General features: G+C 42.4%; 2 protein-coding genes across 3 annotated transcripts; both read left to right on the top strand.

Annotated features, from left to right (window-relative positions):
• The first annotated feature begins 3,205 nt into the window (after window positions 1-3,205).
• On the top strand, window positions 3,206-13,495 carry gja5a (gap junction protein, alpha 5a). Of its 2 annotated transcripts, none has more exons than XM_070838132.1 (2): window positions 3,206-3,434; window positions 10,938-13,495. In XM_070838132.1, the coding sequence occupies exon 2, from the start codon at window positions 11,021-11,023 to the stop codon at window positions 12,167-12,169; it is 1,149 nt and encodes a 382-aa protein (XP_070694233.1). In that variant the 5' UTR covers window positions 3,206-3,434; window positions 10,938-11,020; the 3' UTR covers window positions 12,170-13,495. The 2 variants fall into 2 exon arrangements, with proteins under 2 accessions (XP_070694233.1, XP_070694234.1); XM_070838133.1 differs by lacking the exon at window positions 3,206-3,434 and adding an exon at window positions 9,716-9,783.
• Window positions 13,496-15,145: 1,650 nt separating this feature from the next.
• Window positions 15,146-21,598, top strand: acp6 (acid phosphatase 6, lysophosphatidic). Its single transcript, XM_070837953.1, has 11 exons — window positions 15,146-15,235; window positions 16,361-16,586; window positions 16,696-16,824; window positions 17,669-17,799; window positions 17,960-18,039; window positions 18,129-18,216; window positions 18,406-18,538; window positions 19,431-19,531; window positions 19,686-19,778; window positions 19,877-20,042; window positions 20,125-21,598. Exons 2-11 carry the CDS (start codon window positions 16,368-16,370, stop codon window positions 20,257-20,259), a joined length of 1,275 nt encoding a protein of 424 aa, XP_070694054.1. The 5' UTR covers window positions 15,146-15,235; window positions 16,361-16,367; the 3' UTR covers window positions 20,260-21,598.
• Window positions 21,599-22,050: the final 452 nt, after the last annotated feature.

Here is a 22,050-nt window from a genome sequence, read left to right as displayed (position 1 = left end):
TATGTATTTAGCATTCATAAAGCCATTAGACACGACATATAAACTATGCCTTACTACAAAGTGGTACCCCCACTTCTTTCAACTGCGTGAGCATCAACAAAAAAAACCCAGACCTGAAGCCTCTGAAAAAAATACGATGAAAAAAACAGGAAGTCACCAGTCAATGTAAAGTGCTGTAAATGTGTTTGATTGACAGGAAGTCTGCCACAACAACATGCCACTGCTGTGGATCACTGCTGTTAGTAACTGAGGCGTAGTCTGTGCTGACATATGACAGAGTTACAGCCGGTGTATGTGTGCGTTCACCCCAACTAAAACAACCTTGAGTTTCCCCTCTCAACGTCTCCCACTCTGGGGTTTAATTTTACATTTTGTCATCATATTCTCTGACCGTATCCCAGCAGCCACCAGTGGACTACAGAGTTGGAGGGTGTATATGAGGTTGTGTTGGCCGTTCAGGAGCACGTGTCCATCAAGCCTGGCTTCCCTCGAACACGGATGAGGCAGGGTTGAAATGGGTTTGTGTCACGAGCAGAATAGCCAGCTGGGGTCAGGCTGGTGAGCGGGTGGGGTGGGTTACACTAATGCAACCTGGCAGTGTGGGCTTTTTCCATCAAACACTCAAGCACGATGTTCACACACAGGGGCACTCATAAATACATGCAGTTGTTGTCTCCCTTCTTTTGCTCTTGATTTCTCTGTAACACACACACACACACACACACACATTCAGACCTCATCCTGGCACTGCCGAGGAGCTGTAAGTGATGAGATTAAGTGAAGTCGTGGAACATCACTTCTTTGTTACAAATCACTTCATGCTGTTATTCTGTGTGAATGCTGTTCCACTTCTAAATCCATCCTGATGAGCAGCACAATGGAAACGTCAGAGTTGACTTTAAATGGAGGAAGGCTGTGTAATTAGGAATTAGCAACAACTTTTCCATCCCTTCAAACACTCCATTAAGCAGTGTCGCTGACTGAGGCCTTGAGCGATGTTAGATGCTCCATGGGCTTTTGTTTAAGGAAACTTACTGACGACCGGAAACCCTTTAAGGTACTTGCGGAAAAAAGGTGTTCTGGTCTTAGTGTTGAGGTAGGCCAATGACACAATGCTGACAAAGAAACTTTGCATGCGACAAAGGTTTTGTTTTCTCTTATAAGAGCAAGAAAGAATGGAAGTGCAGAAGATCACCAGAGGAAATCGTTATGGAGAGGTACAGCAGAGATGACATTACAGGGCCACAGTTTCTGGCCAGAGGTCTGGCAAGGTTTGTCATGAGATCCTAATCACTTGGTTTCTCCTGCTATTTATACATGCAAAAACATTTTCTCTGCTTCATGGTCAAAGGTGCAGTTGTTGGAGAGGAGAATTCAGCCATTCAGATGATGATGACTGATTAGGCCATGACATAGAGGAGAAGTAAATGAACAAGAGCAAAAATGATGAAGGGCATCTTTGATTGCACTAAAGGAACAAGTTACTGGTCACTGAAAAGACAAATGGAAATGACTTGAAAGGAGTAGTTTGACATTTTGGGGAATGAACGTGTTTGCTTTTTCTTGCTCAGAGTCTCATGGATGTTCACTAAATAAACATGGGTGAAACAGCTCAGCTAGCCCTGTCTAAAATGTACAGAAGCCCAACAAACCTTCTAATCAAACAACAAAAAACATCACACCTCCAGAGTGGCTGTTTTCAACAAGACAACATCACTGTTCCACAAATAGAACCATCTTCTGATGTTACATGACTATGGTGAAGATTTGGTTAGTTTTAGACACAAAAACAACATGGCTATGGGTTCAAGTAACAAATTGGTTAAAAATTGTGCAAGCATTGTGGTTTGGGTTACAAGTGCTACTTTGTTGTGTTTCGGGAACCTTCGTCAGCATGATCACACTAATAAACACTTGGTTACGGCTGTGGAACAATCATGGTCATAGTTAGAGGAAAACAATGTTGACTGTCTGAAGGAACCAGGAAATGAACAGAGATCTCCTGTGTTAAACGACTGATGTTTTTGCTTTTCTTAAGAGGAATGTCCACCTACCGATACCTCTAAAGCTCACTAATTAACATGTCACATCTCATTTGTTTAATTCGTACAAACACTGTAGTGTACAAACACCATTTTTTTTTACTAAGTGATATACTGGGCTATTTATTGGCTGGGTACAATGACTTAATAATAATGATACATTTTATTTATAATGCACTTTTCATTGCAAGAAAGTGCTACAGAGGAATAAAAAGAATGCATAAAAACAGGAACACAATACAAGACTTGAATTTAGGATTAAAGTCACATCTGTTATTGAAAGTACATTGCAATTGTCTCTGTGTGTGAGTGCTTATGCATGTTGTGTGCCCTCACCACATAGTTATTTGAATGCACATCTGCAGTTCAGCAAGGACAAATCAGATCTAAAGTATTCCTATTATGTAATATAACATGGACTGCAGACAGACTGCGGAGCAGAGGCATTGTTCCCGAGATAAAACTCATACTTCATACAGCAGACGGGAGAAATAGGAGGAAAGAAGGAAAGAGGATGATGCGCTTTTTGTTTGGTCTTTGTTTGCATCTCAAACCCCAGCAAGTGGTTTCACACCAGCATGAGCTTCAAGAGGAGGAGCAAGGCCAGAGAGACGCACGGACGAACAAAGTCAGAACAGTACTTCCACCAAAGCCTTTAAGGTAAGACCTGACTTTGTGACTGTTTTCTCTGTGTTTAATGGTTTACATTGAGCCTCTGGAAATGGAGACTTTGGTGAATTGTGGTTCTCCAAAATGAAGCAAGACTTCTGTTAGGGTCTCATTATAATTAAAACAAGTGAATATTTTCTCTTGCTTTGTAGGAATTTCTCCACGTCTGGCTCTGAACACAGCACAGACAACAGAGCTGTAAAGCTAAAGGACCACACAGTAAATAAGAGCAGTCTGGAAGTTGACTCTGAGCGGAATTTCCATTGATCTCAGAAAACAATTCCACTTCCCCTCCCGTTGCCGAAGAATGCTTCCCAGCAAAAAATAGAGCACCAGGGATGTATGAAGAAAGGAGGAGGGGGGATGGAGGAGTAGGAGGAGGAGGAGGAGGAGGAGAGACAGAAGGGAGGGCCATGGGGGCAAACGCTCCCGTGATGCCCATGCTTTTCTTCTCATGCCCCCTGTGTGGACTAACAGTGTGATGTGAGGGCGACGCAAAGCTCAGACGCACTCCTCCACAGCCAGCTCCTGTCAATGGTCACAAGAGGGAGAAGGGAGTCCCGCCATCGCACTGAGCCTGTGGTCATCTGCTCATCTCTGCATCATCACCTGCCGTTCGTCCACTGAGTTGATTAACGGAAGATTTGTCTCGCCAGGAGGCAGATTAGGAGCCTCTACCTGATCAGAAACTTCCAGACAACGATCCTTGAGCACAAAAAGCAGGTATGCCACAAAATGAACATCAGTTTTAACAAAGTCATCACAAGACTACAACTCTTAGAGAGGCGAAACACTAGAGGGATGTAGACATTCGGGTAAACTTGGTGAGCATCCTTTCACTACAAAACTACAGCAGTGGACCCGAGCTTAGCTATGAAGTCTCATGTCTTCAAGAGCTGGGACGGTGCAGTGGGAGTCCCTGTCCCTCCCAGCAGGTACAGTTGCCACCCTACCCACTCTCAGTTCTTTCATCTCCCTCTGTCTTTCTCTCTCTATCTCCCTCATCTCTGTTCATAACCCCCATAAGGGACAAATGTATTAAAACTAATACTTGAGAGCTTAAAAAACAGAGCCGCAGAAATGTGTGTCTCAAACCTTGAGCCGTGTTTATCTCTGTGGTGTCTGAGGGGCAAAGGGTTGACATTTTTATTTAATCTGATTCTGATTTTACCACAGATATCCCCCACATTTACTCGTCTTCACACAGAAATTACTAGAAATATACAAGTTAGGGCAGATGCTACTTTCCTGTCAGGAGAAACAAGTGCTGCAAATTTGACACTGAAGATGTTTCCACTCTGTTTTGGTGAGGTGCACCAGATGCATGTATTTTTTTGTTTGTTTGTTTGTTTTTCCCTGACAAATATATAGCTGCGTGTTAATCTGAATTGACAAAATGTAATATTGTATGAATCAATTAACCAATATGTGAATAAATGCTGGGAAACAGAAAAAAACAAATGGAAGAAAAAGGCACACTGACTGACACTACACTACTAGTGAGATATGATAAGATAAGATATTCCTTTATATGGCCTTTATTTGGGGAAATTTACAAATGAAAGCCACATTCTGATAAGTCTGGTGTAATCTTTTTATTTTAAGTTCTATAAAGCAGTGTTTCAACTTTGGTAGATGAAGTTCTTTACTAAAAAAAAAAAAACACAAAAAACATTTGGTAAAAAAGAAATTCAATGATAAAAAAATAAAGGTTTTGCAATCAAAAATGTTCCCTGAGTAAAAGCACAGAAGGACAAGAAGAAGTAATATGTACTTCAAGTATAAAAATAAAAGTTCATAGCATATCAATAACGTGTCCTCGGTCAGTGTTGTACTGACATTGTACCACTGAACTATTATTAATCTGAAAAAACAAGCTATCAAATAAAAGTGTAATATTTCCATCTGAAATGCAGAGAAATAAAAAGTAGCAAAAATTAAAATACTCAAGTACCTCAGGACTGTATTTAGGAGTGTATGTACCTTCTTCAGATATATGACTGGGCAGATACAGAGGATATGATTCTATATAAAACTTTTTAAAAAGTAAAAAAAAAAGTGCCGTCACTAAAATGAATATCCACAACGTATCTGTCGCGCACATCCAAAAGTTACATCACATTATTCAGCCCAAGCCTGTGTCTGTTTTTTTTCTGTTTGAAACTGAAGACACATCATCACTGAAGAATAAACAGTGCTGTGACATTAGTGCGAATCCCAACTCCCAGCACAGTCATGAAAATGACTTTATATTTCAGTAGAATAAAAGATAAGATAAAAACTGGTGACATTTGCCAACCCCCCCTCCAGAAATAGCAGCAATCCAGGAATTTCAATCGAGAGTGTGTTAGTGAGAATTTTCCTCCCTGAAACACCTTGCAGCTGTCTGCCCAGAGGCTCCCTGTGTAATGCCATATGCAGCTGAACAATAGATCATAACAGGGCTGTGGGTCTGTGTACAGTAGTGGGCAGATGAAGAGCCAGACAGCCATGTAAGGTAGCAGGCAGCACATCGGCACGCTTGCTCTGCTGGGGTGACTGATATATGGCGGCCTAGATCCTCGCTAGCCTGTAAGTGGTGGCAACAGGTGACTAAAACGAGTGGGAAGTTTTCTCCCCCTCATCCCGCATCAGATCCACTTTGTAGGTCACTCTATCCCTAACTCACCCCTCCACCAAGCCAATACCGCTAAACTTAAACATGGTCATCTTTGATCATAATCCCGGCACTCATGGGAGAGACATGCACGCCACCCCTGCAGTCCTGTGGCTAAACAGCTGCTGCAATGCATACTGGGATTGACTCCCTAGATGTTAAAATTCAAGTTTAACAGCCATGATTCATATACAACACGTGTCATTAAGCTTGAACTTTGACAAATATGTGCAAGTAGTCATTCTTATAAAATAAAAGCCTTATTTATTTCCTTTATCACACCCAAATTACCTCATGAAACAGCTCCGATCACTGAGAGACTGAGCTGAATAACTGCAGCCTGGGAATGTTTGGCATCCTGTATGCAGGTCTTATGTCAACTGAGACTGATGAAACTTTTGTATAAATGCGTTGGCGCAGAGCAGTTGTGTGGTCGGTCTGACATTTTCCTCGTGCTCCACTGTGGCTGTTCCATTGAAACGTTGCTGAGCTGTCACAACACAGCAAAGTGAACTACAACCAGGAAAGATATTTTGGTTATGGAGCTCCCGACAGAGGATCATTTAATATGAGCCGTTATGTAGAGTTTATCTACTTTAGAAACTTAAATCAACCAGGGAGTCTGTTTCTCAACAGGGAACAAACAAAGTATTCACCACACGACCTGCATACAAGAAACAACTAGTCAGATGATCAAAATCAAGCAACAAATAGAATTTAAAACAGACTCATAAAACACTTCAGATAATAAAGCTTTCATTTCTATGAAGGGGAAAGAACAAATCTAGGTTGAGGGACGGTTGCAGTTCATTCCTTTAAAGAGGTTAATTATAGCTGGAACTATTTCTTCCTAAATTAGAACATGCATGCAGAATATCTAGAGTTTAATGTACAAAATATATTGCACAAATTTTCATTTTTATCAGTAAGAAAGTCCATCCAACTTTGTGACAGAGCGATGATGGTGAAATGTGCAGTGTAACGTATGTTTCTCCAGAGATGAAACCACTCACTGAAGCCATTTTGTTTTAGTGTAAAGCAATGAGGTGCGTCAAATGAATCATACAAGAAATATGCAGTTATTTGCTGGGGTTACCAGTGAGTTGTCCAAACATGATTATTTGCCCTTTTTTGTCATTTAAGAAACACTGAGCCCCTTCCTGACAATAGATGCAGTGAAAACTTAATGCCTTAATGCGTTAAACCTTTATTTTGAAAAACTAATGATAAACTACCATCAGCAGTGATCAAACTCCTGGCAAACGAGGTCATATTGCAGTGATTGAACATTGGCAGTGATGAACAAAAACACACCTAAATATGGCTAATTTCTTCACAGTATTATTGTTATTGTAATCCACTCACAGCCACATTAAGTTCAAATATATAACATGTTTCTCTTTGGGAACAAATAGTGGAGCCATGAAGTTATACAGATGACCTACACCAGCCGGCCACATTTGGCTCTCGACAATATTTTTAGAATTCGACTTCGGGCCCCTCCAGTGTGAGCCTGTGTGGCCAAATTTGTCCCTCTAGAATATGTCAAATACTGTAGGCATTTTTCCGGGAAATAAATGAGTTTTCTTGCTGTGTTTTACTTTGTAATGAAAACAATTAGGGAGTGTGTCAGGTAATGTGGCTTTTAAGGCGGTGTGTTGAGATCTTTGCTGAAAAATTGGCTTCATCTCCAGCAAATCCTCGCAGACGCAGACTTTACTCAACTGTACTAAATACTTTTTCCTCCGCTGATGTTAGTCTAAACATGTCCCATTAAAGGGAAGCAGGCAGAGAAAATGTATATCCGGCCATCTAATTGCCTGTCTGTTTACGAGGATAGCGCAGAGCATGCAGTGTATTCTGGTGCTCTATGAGTATCCGGAGTCTGTCAAACAGGACTTAGTGTTCAAAGGTGCAAATCACTGAAAGAATGTTTAAATCAACCCTGCCCCCTGTTGTTCCTGGCCAGTGGATGCACTGCAGTCTGAGGGGAACATGGGAATGTTGGGAGATAATGGAAAAAGATTGGCAGAGAGATGGGACAGAGTTCAGTTTTTAAACTCATCAGCTCAGCTAGAAAAAAGGAATTTAACCATTACCACTTTTCATTTGTTGTAAAAATCAGTTTCTCTGTTCTTCAAGTTAAAAACTAAAGATGACGACAGAGAAATGGCGTCAATCTCTGCACTCTTATTTTACGACACTGCTAAAAATCTGACTCGATGATTCTGTGAGAGACATAAATCTGAAACCATTGCTCCATGTGCCACCGTGCAGCAATAAAAGAGTAGCTTGATGGTCCTATAAAACTTCCATCCAGGGGTTTTGTCGCCACAGTCCCGACTGATTCTTGAACCAGAGTCACTGCCTAAGGTCCAAGACGCCTGAGGATTTATCGTTGTGTTGCAGGGTAAAGAAAACACCGCTTTTATTCACGTTGCTCTGCAGCGAGTCACCGCAGCACCAGCCGTCACTTCGCAGTGATGCAGTTTAGTAGCTGCTATTTCTCTCCTCACTCCTCTGAGCTGCCTGGCTGCTCTCCCGACCGACTCAGTGTCAGAGCATGAACATCTGACTGGAAATTTAATGTTAATGTCTGTTAGTCCAGTTTAAGTTGACACTGAAGTGGTGAAATGACTCCAGTTCTTGGCTACAAGTCATACAGTCCACTTTCCCTCTCAGTTTAGTCATAATATCTCTCCAACACCTATCTAAGACTTTTTTTCCCCATGGAACTCTTTCAACTCAGCACAGAGAGAGATTCAGAGATCTCCACTGACGCTTTGATCAACGTCAAAAACAAATAACTCAGAGGTGCATAATACCCCATTTGCGCAATTCACCGTTCTGAATACCTCGTAACCAGATTGTCCATTACTTCTTCATTACTCTGCCACCGAGATTATAAACAAATATGACAGCCATGACGGTCTACAGGCAAACCAGACCGCTCAGCAAAGGCCACATTGGATCACAGTAAATCCATGGTTATTGCCAGACTTCCAGAGAGCACAGCTTTCAGACAACCAATGGCAAAGAGGAGAAGTCCTCAGGAATATCTCCGCTGTAACTCTCCCCCCCTGCCTCCGACTCCTGTTAATACCTTGTTCCTTTTGTCCTTCGGAAATCATATTGTTTGAGATTGCTTCCTCTGAGAACAGGAAGAGGGAGTCGAGGGAAGGAGACAGAGACTAAGACCGCTGCCTCTCCTCAGTTGGTCTGAATTCCACTTTGTCCATTTTTCTCTGGAGAGGAAAACTTCCAGTCCCACCGCTGCGTATCAATGCTACTACTATACAATGAATAATGTATTCCTTTACACATGTTCCCAGACTGGCAGACCACATTACTAAACCAATAGTGGAAAGTAATCAAGTGTTGAAGTACTGGTACCTCACTTGAGAATATATTCTTTACATTACTTTGTCCTTATATGCCTTTTTTTCTCAACTAAATGCATTTGACAATATAGCAGCAGCTGTTGGATGGATTGCCATGATTTTGTGTAGACATTCATGGCGCCCAGAGGATAAATCCCACTGAGGTTGGCATTTAATTTTGAAATAAATAACTATTGGCTGGATGGGTCATAACATTTGGTACAGACATTCATGTTCCCCTCAGATTGAACTGTAATAACTTTGGTGATGAGTCATCTAAGCAAAATGTTTGTAATTTTTTATCCTTTGGTCTATTACCAAATAGGAGCATTATTATGGCATTTGTATCAGCCATCACAGATGTGTTGTTTCCAGGGTGTTCACAGGTGAGGAAAGTCTGTTGTCAGTATCATCTGATAAGAAAAAACACGTTCTAATGTGCACCTCCTGCTATTGTGCTGGCTGGATTTTAACTCCCTTCCTCCTCCGACTTTCTGCCTGTTTGTAATTTACTTCCAGTAGAGATCATCAGTTCTTTTTTTTAAGGAGGGCTTTGAGTCATTTCCCCAAGTGAGACCAGAACCCGCTTCGCTAGCTGATGATCCAACTGGTCTCCAGTTGTGACCAGTCTGACGTTAGCAAGCATTAGGTGGATGCTGGAAAACAAGTTTCAGACCACAGACTGGTCCGTGCTATGCGTTGGCGTATCAGTCTTGTGCGTGGATTGAGGTTGAACATTTCCTCTCCCACGTGTTCTCATGGGGGTGTTTTGTTTCCCGCCTCTCCCTGCTTTACAGATAAAGAGCACAACGCTCTGATTTTCCATCTTATTGCCATATATATACTTGACAGAGACAGTGAGGGAGGGGGAGAGGCAGAGAGGGACAGATGGTCATGGTCATTTAGACCATCTCTCTCTCACACATTGCAGTGTCAGCCAGGCAATTCAAAGCCCCGCACAGTGGACTAGACAATGGGAGTAACATATTATGGAGGAAACTGCTCATGGATTACACTTGGTAGGAGATGGGGTGTGGTAAGAGAAAATATTATCTCCCTGTTTGGCTTTTTTCACTCTGTGATTGTAGTGATTATACTGTATATCCTACCTGGCACACCATTAACATAACAGTCTTAACACACAGCTTTTTTTTAAATTATGTATACATTTTCTATAACCTCGCCAAGTAGGGCAAGCAACTTCAGATGTGTGACGTGTTGGAAAAACTTTTACTTTCAGCTCTCCTTTCTCGTGTTATAACTCATCTGTCTTTGATCTCTAATTGCATAGTAAAAGCCCGGCAGTAGGCAAACGTACATAGTGCATATAGATGTCAGAGGTCACCCCTCGATGGAGTTTGATGGGTTTTCTTAACCCCTCAATGACAGGGGTCATTTACTGCGCCCATAAAGCTGTCTGGTGAGCTGCCTTATAGGGTCATTCTCGGCTGAGACCTGCCAGCCTGTCGCTGCCATGTTTGGGTCGTACCCAAACTCACACTGATGCTGGAGCCAGGAGGTGAAAACACACACACACATACACACATGGTGGAGAGATGGAGAGATCTGACTGACGCTGTCAGATGGATCCAGATTGCAGCTTGTAGGAGGTTTTCATTACTGAGGAGAGGACGGTGGACATGAACGCTGCTGTCCTGTCATTGTGAGTGAAGTCTGCTGGTCATCGTCCACAGGCGAGATGGAGACTGTGCAGCTCAGGTCGGGTCACAGCATTAAAAGGACACAGTCTTCTAGCTTTGACTCGCCCCGCGGTGGCCTGTGGTCTCTGTGTGTCATACATAGTTTGGGAATTAGGGAAGGATAATGTAAGCACACATAGCAATAATACTGAATTTGTTTTTCTTAAAACAACCTCATTATTTACTTTTACTTGACTCCTGAACTTCCTTTCTCTCTCTCTCTCTCTCTCTCTCTCTCTCTCTCTCTCTCTCTCTCTGTCTCTCTCTTTCTCTCATGGGAAAATCGTTGTTCTCATTCCAGTGTCCAGTCCTCAAGCAATTCACAGGCAGAGAAGCTATTTTTATGCATATGATGCCACACACATGCCCAGGTCATTTCATTGGCAGGAATATAGAAGACTTACTGCTGACTGTATACTGATCTGCATTTCTCTTTTCTCATTTTTTTCCCTCCTCTCTGCTCTGTCTGTCTTCTTTATCTCCACCTCAGTGACTTTTCACTAGTGCTCCCTCTTTGAGCCCTCTCTCTCCAGCCTTTGTGTCTCAGGTGTGTGCTTTGGCCGGTGAGCAGTAATGGGCGACTGGAGTCTCCTGGGGAATTTCCTAGAGGAGGTCCAGGAACACTCCACCTCGGTAGGGAAGGTCTGGCTCACCGTCCTCTTCATCTTTCGCATCCTGGTCCTGGGCACGGCAGCCGAGTCCTCCTGGGGTGACGAGCAGAGCGATTTCCTGTGTGACACTCAGCAGCCCGGTTGCACCAACGTGTGTTATGACAGCGCCTTCCCCATCGCTCACATCCGCTACTGGGTGCTGCAGATCGTTTTTGTGTCCACGCCATCCCTGATCTACATGGGCCACGCCATGCATACGGTGCGCAGGGAGGAGAAGCAGCGGAGGAGGGAGCAGGAGGAGAGGGAGGCGAGAGGGGAAGGCGGGGGAGACCTGGAGGGGGAGAAGGAATACCTCCAGCAGAAGGAGCATGGAAGACTGACATCTGATGGTACTGGCCGTGTTCGCCTGAAAGGAGCGTTGCTGCAAACTTACATGCTGAGCATTGTAATCCGTACGGTGATGGAGGTGACATTTATCGTGGTGCAGTACCTCATCTACGGGGTGTTCCTCAGGGCATTGTATCTGTGCAAGGCCTGGCCATGCCCCAACCCCGTCAACTGCTACATGTCCCGGCCCACGGAGAAGAACGTCTTCATCATCTTCATGCTGGTGGTGGCCGGAGTGTCTCTGCTGCTGTCTGTGCTGGAGCTCTACCACCTTGGCTGGAAGAGCATCAGGAAGTGTGTACGCAAAAAAGTGATACAGAGGAGCAACCACCGGGCTGTGACGGTGGCCGTGTCTGCGGCCTTGGAGCCCAACAGCCCACCTCGGCCCTCTGCCTCCTGCACGCCGCCTCCTGACTTCAGCCAGTGCCTGGCGGCGCCCAGCTCCATGAACCCCATGACCTCTATGGCCTCTCATCCCTTCAACAACAGGATGGCGCTGCAGCAGAACTCGGTCAACTTGGCCACCGAGAGGCATCACAGCTGCGACAACCTGGAGGACGAGGAAGACTTCCTGAGGATGAGATACGACCAAGCACCCACAGAGCTGCCCAACAGCTGCTCCCCATCGCCTCTGCTACACTCCGGCTACATGAAGGACAAACGGCGTCTGAGCAAGACCAGCGGGAGCAGCAGCCGGGCTCGCCAAGACGACCTGGCAGTATAGATTCGCAACAGGAAAGAGTGGCTGACGAAGGGGAGAAGACAGGAGCTGGACCTTCAGAAAGATCAGTCTGGGAAGACACAATAAGGAGTCTGAGGTTTTTTGGGGAGTTTTTTTTTGGAGTGAAGGGGTCAGAACATGTGCGCATGCTAATTATGCACATCTGGCATTGAAGCCTGACACTTGACTCTAGAGGATGGGCTCAATCTTCACTTTAGAAAGAGACACTGAGATGTGTGAGTGGACCATGTGAACTTGACATGCGTGAACAGATACCATTTGTATAAACTAATCCAAAGCTGTCCAGAGCTTGAAAAACTGACAACCAAACTGCAAAAGAGAAATAATTGTGAACAGGGTAACAGGTGAGATGCCTGACTATTGCACAGCATACTGTATGTTTTAGTTAAACAATTAAAGCCAAAAATCTAAGAGAGATAGAGAGACTATTTACGTGAGAATGACATGATGCGTGGTGTGAGATGACTTAGGGAATAATTTCGTTATAAAGCAAAATATCTCAACACTCTCAGCAAATCGACTTTAGATACTTTAAAAAGCCCAACCAGCCAACCGCTGCAAAAACAATCTGTGCTGCATTAAGAGAAAACAGGGACTCACTAAGCAATAAACTGTGAAGCTTGCCAGTATATCAATTGGATGATTATTTTCAGTGAATCCAGGTAAAGTGCCTTAACAAGTGTGAGAATATATCTCTTTCCATGTAACATGTTTTGTAAACGTATTTTTCCAAGAGCCACGGTAAAGAAAGCCTAAACCTGAACTAAGCCAACCTGATTGCACTATACCCACAGGTCAATAAACACAAGATGTAAATCAAGAATAATCACTTTACAATCTAAAAAAAAAAAAAGAGCAAGTAAAACTGTTTTCCTGTGCTATATATTTGACAGGAGCTTTTGTGTGCAGAGGTGATGAGAGAATGTCGCCTGTTTTAAAAAAAAATTCTTTTGTAAGGGATTTGAGGGAAAAGAAAACGAAGAGGTCCTGCTTGGATGCTGTTCTGAAGAGATCCGGCCACTGGGTGGCATCATTGCACTTCTCTCTTCTGGAGCCATTGTGTAAATAGAGAATTTGTCCCTATGCAACGGATGTCTCAGTTGATGTCTTTGAATGTATTTTATTTCATTTTCTGTTCTTACTGTATGCAGCGTAATTGTGCAAGTCGTGTATGATGGGGGGGAGGGGTTTGAAGTTTAATCCCACACATTTCCCACAGCAAACATCCAGCCTTCTGTACATTCACTGTCAGTCTCTGGTTATTTCACTGAGACCTTTATGCAATAGATGTCATCACCAACCCCTCAAAAATCAATAAATCATCAACCGTGCTATTTGCTCTGTTGTCCTTAAGTTGTGTCATTAATTCTAGTGCTTATTAAATCTTGTGTGTATGTTAAATGTAGATTTACACACACACACCAAATGTCAAACACCGAGCTCAGAAAATCAGTTTTTACTGATTCAAATTCACATTTAGACCATCTTGCACCATATCAAAATCTTGTGTTTATTACAGAAATGCTGAAAACGAAAAGGCAGAAACAAGGAAGAGACGATGTTATTACAAGCTGTGCACTGATGAAGAGCATGTCAGTATCCCACCACCGTGTGCATTTTTCAGTCTTTCTTCGCCAGAAAGGAGCAGCAGGAGACAGATTGGAGAAGATGTACAGTATTTACAAACAAAAGCTGTCTCCCCGTCTCTGCCAGCAGGCTGAGCACTAATGTCCAACTCGGTCCATCATCACAAGCTGAAACTGGGTTGGAAGCTGCAGTAGATGCTGCCATTTTGTTTGCTTGTTGCACATCAGATTCACCTCTGCAAAGTTACTCTCATATTTCATCATTATTGTATAAGATTATGCCATATAGGGCATGTGTGACTCCATGTTGCTGTTCAATAAAAAAAATATGATTTAGAAATAAAATCACCTATAGAGAAGGCGAAGGTGATGTTTTCATATGCTGGTGGGGGGATTTGTTGTTGTCTGCAATTTAAAAATGCTACAGAGGTGAAGATGAAGATGGAATACGCTTCTCATATTTCAGCTTTCAGTCTCAGTGGCTGTCTTGTTTTGGACAACGCTACATAACATTTATTTCAATGAAATGATACCACAGAGTAACAAAGTTAGAAACATTTGCATGCAAGGTGGAAGGTGAGTTTTATCCAGTGGTGGAAGAGGAAGTATTCAGAGCATCTACTACTACTATCCATCAAAAGTGGATCCAGATTTTACTCAGATATATAAGCAGCAAAATATACTGAAGTATCAAAAGTAAAAGTTCTCATTATGCAGAGATTCATAGTCCTAAATTGGACCAACTTTCCTGATGCATTAACATTTAAGCAGCCATTTCTTGCTGTTCTATACACTGAGTGGTTGAACAATGCATCATAGGAAATTTAAGTCAGCAAGGTAACTGTGGCTGTTAAACATCCCCCTGGAATCTAGTGGAGAGAAAATATATTAAGTATAAATAAAAACAAAATGTAGGATGAAATTCAAAAGATATAGCTATAGATATATGTACATGTTTCTCATTATTTCAACTTTCAAGTTTACCCAAGAAAATGCACAGTTAGTTGTTTATATTTTCTGATTCTTGCTGTTTTATATGAAGAGTCATTAAGTAGCTGATTTATTGCGTCTTCTTTATCAGTACAACCATCGCATGTGCTGAGGGCAGGACATTTTTATTCATTTATTTGGGATTAAACAAACTTTTAAGCAAAGTAATGTGCAGATGCGTTTATGTCCAGTAGAGAGCAGCAGCACACTCTGATTCAACTCCTCCACCGCAACCCATTTAAAGAAAGAAGAAGAAAGTTCAGCTTCTGGTGCTGATGTTGGGAAATGTAGTTTTATCTTCATAGCTACCACCTTGAGTTTTACTGTACAGTAGCGTCCGCTGGCCTACATTTCCCAAGATGCCGTCTGGCTCGAACCGGTGTCAAGAGTTGTCGAATGACAAGTGAATTTATCATTTACTGAAACGCTGTGTTTTCTATCGCCAGAGGTGGAAGAACTTGATTTTCAGAAAGTAAGTACATCTACGATAAAAGTGAGCTTCACTGTCATGGTTTCAGTTTGCTAGTTTGACCCTTAAACTTGACGTTATCGTGTTGTGTTGCAACTAGCTAACTAGTTTTGAAAGCGATAGGTTGTGTTTGGTTAACGTGACTCAGTCAGCAACGAGTCTGTGTTTAAACGAATTAAGCAATGTTTACATGCTAACTCTTGTTATCGGCGGTGTGAAATAGGAGTTTTTATATGAGCTCAATATGTTAAATGTCACGAATGAGGAAACAACCCCTGGAGAGCTCCACGCTGCAGCTGGACGTCTCGTTTGTTAACTTAACCTTCATATTACTTATTAAGGTTTGTATCTAATTTAAAGTACGATCACTTCTGGGTCTTCTGCTGGTGCTAACTGTGCCTCACTATTAGAGCCACTTACTGCTGCTGCATCCTCATCCACAGACATCTCTGGACAGGACAGAGGGCTTAATTTGATCAGTTAATTTCAGGTCTGAACACGATGCATAGTTTGTGTAAGAGAAAGTGAAGCTAAGACGATTACTCCTTTAGCAAAACATTTGATAAGCCATTTAATAACTGATCTGTCGTTTCCATCAAAATGCTAAAACTTCTCAGGTTGCAGCTGCACAAATAGGAGGATTGCTGCTTGTTTATAACTGTAAAGTGAATTTCTTTAGGGTTTTTTTTTTTACTCTTGGTAGCATAAAACAAGACATTTGGGGACGAGCTGTGTGAAATTCATGTAACTGCAGCTCAGACAGTTGACAGATATAAAGCCGGCGCCTTCTTTAATATCTAAACTCTGAAAACTGAACATGCTGTTGGTTTTGTTGCCTTTTATGATGATAAAATGAGTAACTTTTGAGTGTTGGTCAGACCAGTATGAGTGTCAACTCAGACATTTTGTACGCCAAACAATGAATGAATGAATTAATTAATTAATAGAGAAAATAACCTTGAGATGAATTGAAACTAATTGTTTCTTCTGTCTTGTTACAGTAGCTAATGCTGTGTTACATTAGACTGAGAGGCTTTTTTAATGCCTTTTTCCTGTTATGATAATATGTTGATATTATGATAATAACATTTCACACTCACTAAAACAGTTTTTCTGTTTTGTTCACAGCACAGCCATGAGGAAACTTTGGACCAAAGCAGGTGTTTTCTGTTCGGCGTCGATGGCTTTTGGTTCAATATTGTGGTCGCAGAAGAAGACTGAATCAGACCAGCCCTCTTCTTGCAGCTCCTCTACTGGCACAAGTCTCAGTTCGCCCTACAAACTAAAGTTGGTCCAAGTCCTGTTCAGACATGGTGCTCGGACGCCGCTTAAGTCAATACCTGATGTGATGGAGGTAAGACCCTTTTTTTACTTCATGTGTCTTGTCAAGATGTAGTGTTGCATAGTATCTGTATGTGATAACTACGCAATTCTTTGTCTGGGCACCTTTTATCTTGCCAAAGGCTCAGTGGGTGCCAACGCTCTTGGAGCCTCCAGCACACACCCACATCGACTATGTAGTGACAGATCTTCATGGTGGCCCCAAGCCTCCGGCTCCTGTAGAGGACAGCTACAGAAGAAACATACTGACCGTGAGTAGGTGTGTTTTGTGGTGGTGAGCGCAGTCAAGACAAGAAAAGAGTTTAAGGAGTAAATTCAAGTGCAGCGACTTGTGTAGTTGGTTCCTGGTAAGAGGTTTTGTGGGAGGATGATGGCTGAATACATGTACATTTTCACAGCAGACGTGTGAAAGGTAGGAGCTAGAAAAGCACATGTCTAATCAGTAAAATGTTAGAATGATAATAAAATGATAATGTAATTCTATTCAGGTGTGCCTGTGCCACATGGGCACTGACATTTTGTTATCTGGCAGTTTATTTGGACACTTGGTAGGATAAGATTCACCAATAATAGCTACTTCAGTGCGTTTTCTATTAAGTTAAAATCTGCTGCGGTAAAGGCCTGTTGTTTTATATGTCATTGTGTATGATTACGGTGTGACAAGTAATTTTGGATTCTGTATATAGATGTGAAGCACCTTGTGGAGTCAGAAACTACCTCACTCATACTAAGTTAGCCTTTCTCCCTCCAGTGGTCACTAGGATTCATTACAAAGCCATACAAACGGACTGTAAAGCATTCATTCACCTCCTCTCTGTAATACTGCTGAACTGTGTGTAGACCTTCCCACTGAGATATTGTGTCCTGTTTGCCAACCACGGTGTCCATGGAAATGATAGTTTCCTGCGCTGAGCTAGCTGCTTTGCTAAAGAGGTTTACTGCACAGGATTTAGCTTAGAAAGCTAAATCCCACATTATGGACTCCTGCCATCCTCGTACCACATTCACTCTGGATTCCCGCGTGCCGTTGCAGGTGTGCTCCCGTCAGGCCACATCTGTGAGTAAAACTTGATCCTGTTTGTCGCACTTTGGCAGGGTGGCACGTACCCCGGTCAGCTGACCACAGTGGGCATGCAGCAGCTGTATGAGCTGGGCAAGAGGCTGAGGAGGAGTTACATTGAGGAGAGTCATTTCCTCAGCTCTACCTTTAGCCCAGCCGAGGTCTAGTAAGTGTTGCACATCACGACAGGTAGCCAGACAAACCTGTTATCTGTATTCTACAGTTTTAATATGTTGGGTTTATGAATGCAGTACAAAGGATATCAGCCTCAGTGCTTTGCTATTTTCAAGTTTGCCGCCTTCCATGACCTATTTTTGTCTGTTTAGTGTGCGCTCCACTAACATTGTGAGGACCATTGAATCAGCCAAGTGCCTGATAGCAGGGCTCTTTCAGCAAAGACAGAACGGTAGGGTAGAAATCCATATGTGCATGATGTTATTTATTCTATTCTGGATCTCATCTAATCCGATTGTGTAATTTTCTTTTCTACTGAAGAAATTGTGCCTATACTAACAACGGAGGCAGAGTCAGAAATCCTGTATCCTAACTACCATGGATGCAATCTGCTCAAAGTCCTTGGCAGGTATGTAGAGAGTATTTTCATACCAGGAAATGAGTCGCACCAAGCCTCAAACATCCTATGCACTCACTACTCAAAACTGGAATCTTGAATAATGTGTTGTGCAAAATTTTAAGCATAGCTGAGATGCCTCTGACAGGTTGTCATGGTGCGTCTGTGTTTTGCGGCTGACACTGTGTGTGTTCTGTGCAGCCACCGCTGGGCAGAGTCGTCCACTCTGCCAGACATAGCAGCAGACCTGCAGAGCATCCAGAGCGCGCTGGGCATCGCTGCTCACCAGCACATCGACTTCATCCTCATTAGGGACGACATGGTTGCCAGAGAGGTGACACCGCCACATCATGATGATTCATGTGACTTTTATTAGGTCTCACCACAAGCTATCAGAATACATACCATTACGACGAAGACCTAGCCTGGCCGGAGGCGGCAGCCCAGCAAGCCGCAAGTTGTGCGAGATGAAACTCCATGACAGAGTTCATCAAGTCTCTTCAAATTAACACTGTGAAATAACACATTCAGCATGATTTGAGTTTAAACATTTTTCATGGCCGTAATTAAAGATATTTTAAAATAAGTTCCTGTGGAATTCAAAATTGCATATGTGGCAAATCTAGATACTTCTAATTTCAGTCAGTGAAAGAAATTCATGACTGGACGAGAGACTGAAAATCATTTTTTGCATAGTTGAATCAGCAGAGTAATATCAGACCGCAGAGGGGGATATTTTTTTTGTAGATGTTGAAATAACCGTCTTTTAAATCTGCGCACTGGGGCCACTACAAGATCTGAAACAAGACACAAGGGGCGTCTTGATTAAGTTTTGCTGAATTCGCTGATTTATTTTTTTTTCCCTCACCAGCCAAATACTGAAGTCTTTCCACCTGTTATCAGTTACATCTCATTCAAACTAATCGACAAATGAAAGTAGGACATTTTTGAGTGAGCGCAGCTATAATCCACTTCAACAGAATCTAAAGCAACTGATTTGACCGCTTAAAATCGACACCTTCTTTACTGTAAGTTGACCACAACAGGCGCCACTTTAGAAAAATACTGATGCAGTGAAGCACAGCAAATATCTTATAATAAAAAAATTCATGTCTGGAACACTGAGCTTAAGCTTCATTCATGCTTGAAGTTTCCCTTTTTTTTTGGTTTGTGTTGCTCAACTGCATAGCTGATACTGACTGTGTCAAGTCTCTGCACATTAACAGACGCACGGCCTGCCCTGCCCACCAGTGCTGGACACCTGGAGGAATAAAGTGGAGCAGAGGGCTGTGGACATGATCTGCCATGTGTATGAACCCAGCAAGAGGTTAGATTAAACAAAGTCAACAGAGGTAAAAAAAAAAGAGTAGGTTCCAGTTTTAACAAAAACCTTCTGTCAGTGTCAGTAAGGAGTCTTTACCTAACCGTTTTGTTTTGAGTTCAACGGGCAAACTTTAATTCTTTTGCTTTGCGTTTGGCAGGGTGAACTTGCAGCTGTGTGTTGGACCTCTCCTGCACTTATTGTTAGCCAACATTGAGGATAAACTACAGGACACCTCATTAGAGTCAAACAGGTTAGACGCCCTGGGATTGACACACCCATTTCTTGCACAAACTCGATTGTGTTTGGTCCCTTGAAGTGGTCCAACGTTAAATATCCTCTCTCAAACAGGAAGTTGTTTTTGTACTCTGCACACGACACCACTTTGATTCCCTGCCTGATGGCTCTGGGGATCTTCGACATGAGATGGCCACCATATGCTGCTGATATCACCCTGGAGCTGCACCAACACCGGGAGACCAGCGAGGCCTTTGTGAAAGTGTCATACATAGGCCAGGTGAGAACATGTCTGTTTACTCAACAAGCTGCTTTTTTTTCCCCCCTTGTGTTTTACTCTTACGTTTCTTGTCTCTCTGTAGGACCAACTTATACCGGGATGTAGTGGAGTCTACTGCCCCCTGAACGAGTTCAAGCAGGTTTTCTCTGCATACTCACTGAGCTCTGAACTCTACCAGTCTCTTTGTGACAGCTCAGAGGGCTCGACTGAACCCTGAAGCCTCAACAAACCTTCACGACTCAACACAGTGCTACCCATGACATTACGCTCTCACAGTTACCACGCATCATGTCTTTGTTTTTTTACGTCCTCAGTTTTCACTCCATCCAGCCAGCATCAGTCATTATACCTCACTGTCAGACTACACCAGGGGAAACTTTCCTGGGCACCAGAGTCCTGGATTACAGCCTTTTGGGGGTCTTTTAGTTTACATCAGACAAGAATTCCTCCTATCCATGTAACCATGCCAGTAAAATGTTCATCATAGGTTAATTCATTTAATGGTTATATTGACAAGTATGTGTTCAACGATTTTGCTATAGGGTGTACGTGAATCATGCAATCAACAGTTAATATTTTTGGCTTAATATTGAAAGCTTGCATTATTCCATGTTTTTCTTACCGTCAACAGATACCTAAAGACTAAAGCCAACAATGTCTCCCTGTTTCTCAGTACCTTCAGACGTCTAAAATACAGGTAACAAATGAATAGTTCCATTTTTTTTAAAGTCTAATTTTACATACTGATTGGAGACTAGTTTTAGCAAAAGGTACTCAAACAGGAGTGAATTGTATATTTTTTTGGGGGACAATGTTACAAATTTGGTGTTTTTAGTGAGTATTTACTGCATCAGGACAGTGTATGGCATATGTGATCGAGTCTAAATTAAGTGCAGTTCCTGCGTTCACTGCAACGACGGATCATGTCGGGCAGTGAGATGATGTGGCTTCTGTATGTTTTTAGACAATAGAAATATATATGGAACAAGATTAAACTATCAGGTTTTACCCACACAGGTAATACTTGATTGGACACATTCATGGCTTTGCTCTTTTTGTTTGTTGAGAAGAGTAATATCAGCCTTTTCCTCACACCATTCAATTTAAGCTTAAACTTAAATATGGACACCTTGAAGGTTGATCAATGCAGGATCATCAATGCCTGTGTCTGATTGCTGATGCAATTATTCTGCCAATTTGGTTGTTATCAATCAAATCTTTCATATTCAGTCATTTCATTCCTCAGGGAAATGCTAAGCATTTCATGTACTGTATCTGATTATTAACAAAGGGGTGCACTAAGTGGACTGTACGTTAGTGTGTTGTGAATGTCTTTATAACTAAATAGAACCAGCAGCAGGAGAATAATTCTGCTATGGTATGTTTTAAGAGTGAAACATAAGGTTGCCTTCTTGTGTGGATTTGTTGGTACAATCAGACCACCGTATTAACGTATGCATGAATATTGTACCTCTCATCAGCGGGAGTGTCCTGTGACCTGCTGCTTAAAAGGTTTGGTTTGGATTGATTAGGCATAAATAAAAGTTTTTGATCAATTTTGTCTAATTTTTGGGTTAAGTCATATAGTGGAGTCTGTACTGTTCTTGCCGGCTACGTAAAATTACAGTTTAGACCAGCACAACTACATTAATAGAGTTCAAATGCATTTACATGCCTACATCTATTTTGGAAGTGTGATGTCCTGAAAATAGCGCTCAGTAAGTACCTCCTGATAAAATGTCAACTTGCCAATGCTGCTTCTTGGTACGACTTGCTCTCTTTGTTCTAGCTCAATGTTGGTAAGCTGGTTTGACGTGTAGAATGACAGAGACGCCACCTGGTCCACATAACTGACTAGATGTGATAATCAAGTCAAGAGCCATGTGGACACACATGCACACGCGCGCACACACACACTCCGTAGACAACATATATATACCAAAACAATATCTTTTATTTGTAGTCCATCACCACAGCCCTGGAAGGCTATTCTGCACCAAAGCCAATG

This window comes from Pempheris klunzingeri, chromosome 10, assembly GCF_042242105.1.
Source record: "Pempheris klunzingeri isolate RE-2024b chromosome 10, fPemKlu1.hap1, whole genome shotgun sequence".
In the NCBI taxonomy this organism is placed as follows: domain Eukaryota; kingdom Metazoa; phylum Chordata; class Actinopteri; order Acropomatiformes; family Pempheridae; genus Pempheris; species Pempheris klunzingeri.
This window is presented reverse-complemented; position numbering and strand designations above follow the sequence as displayed.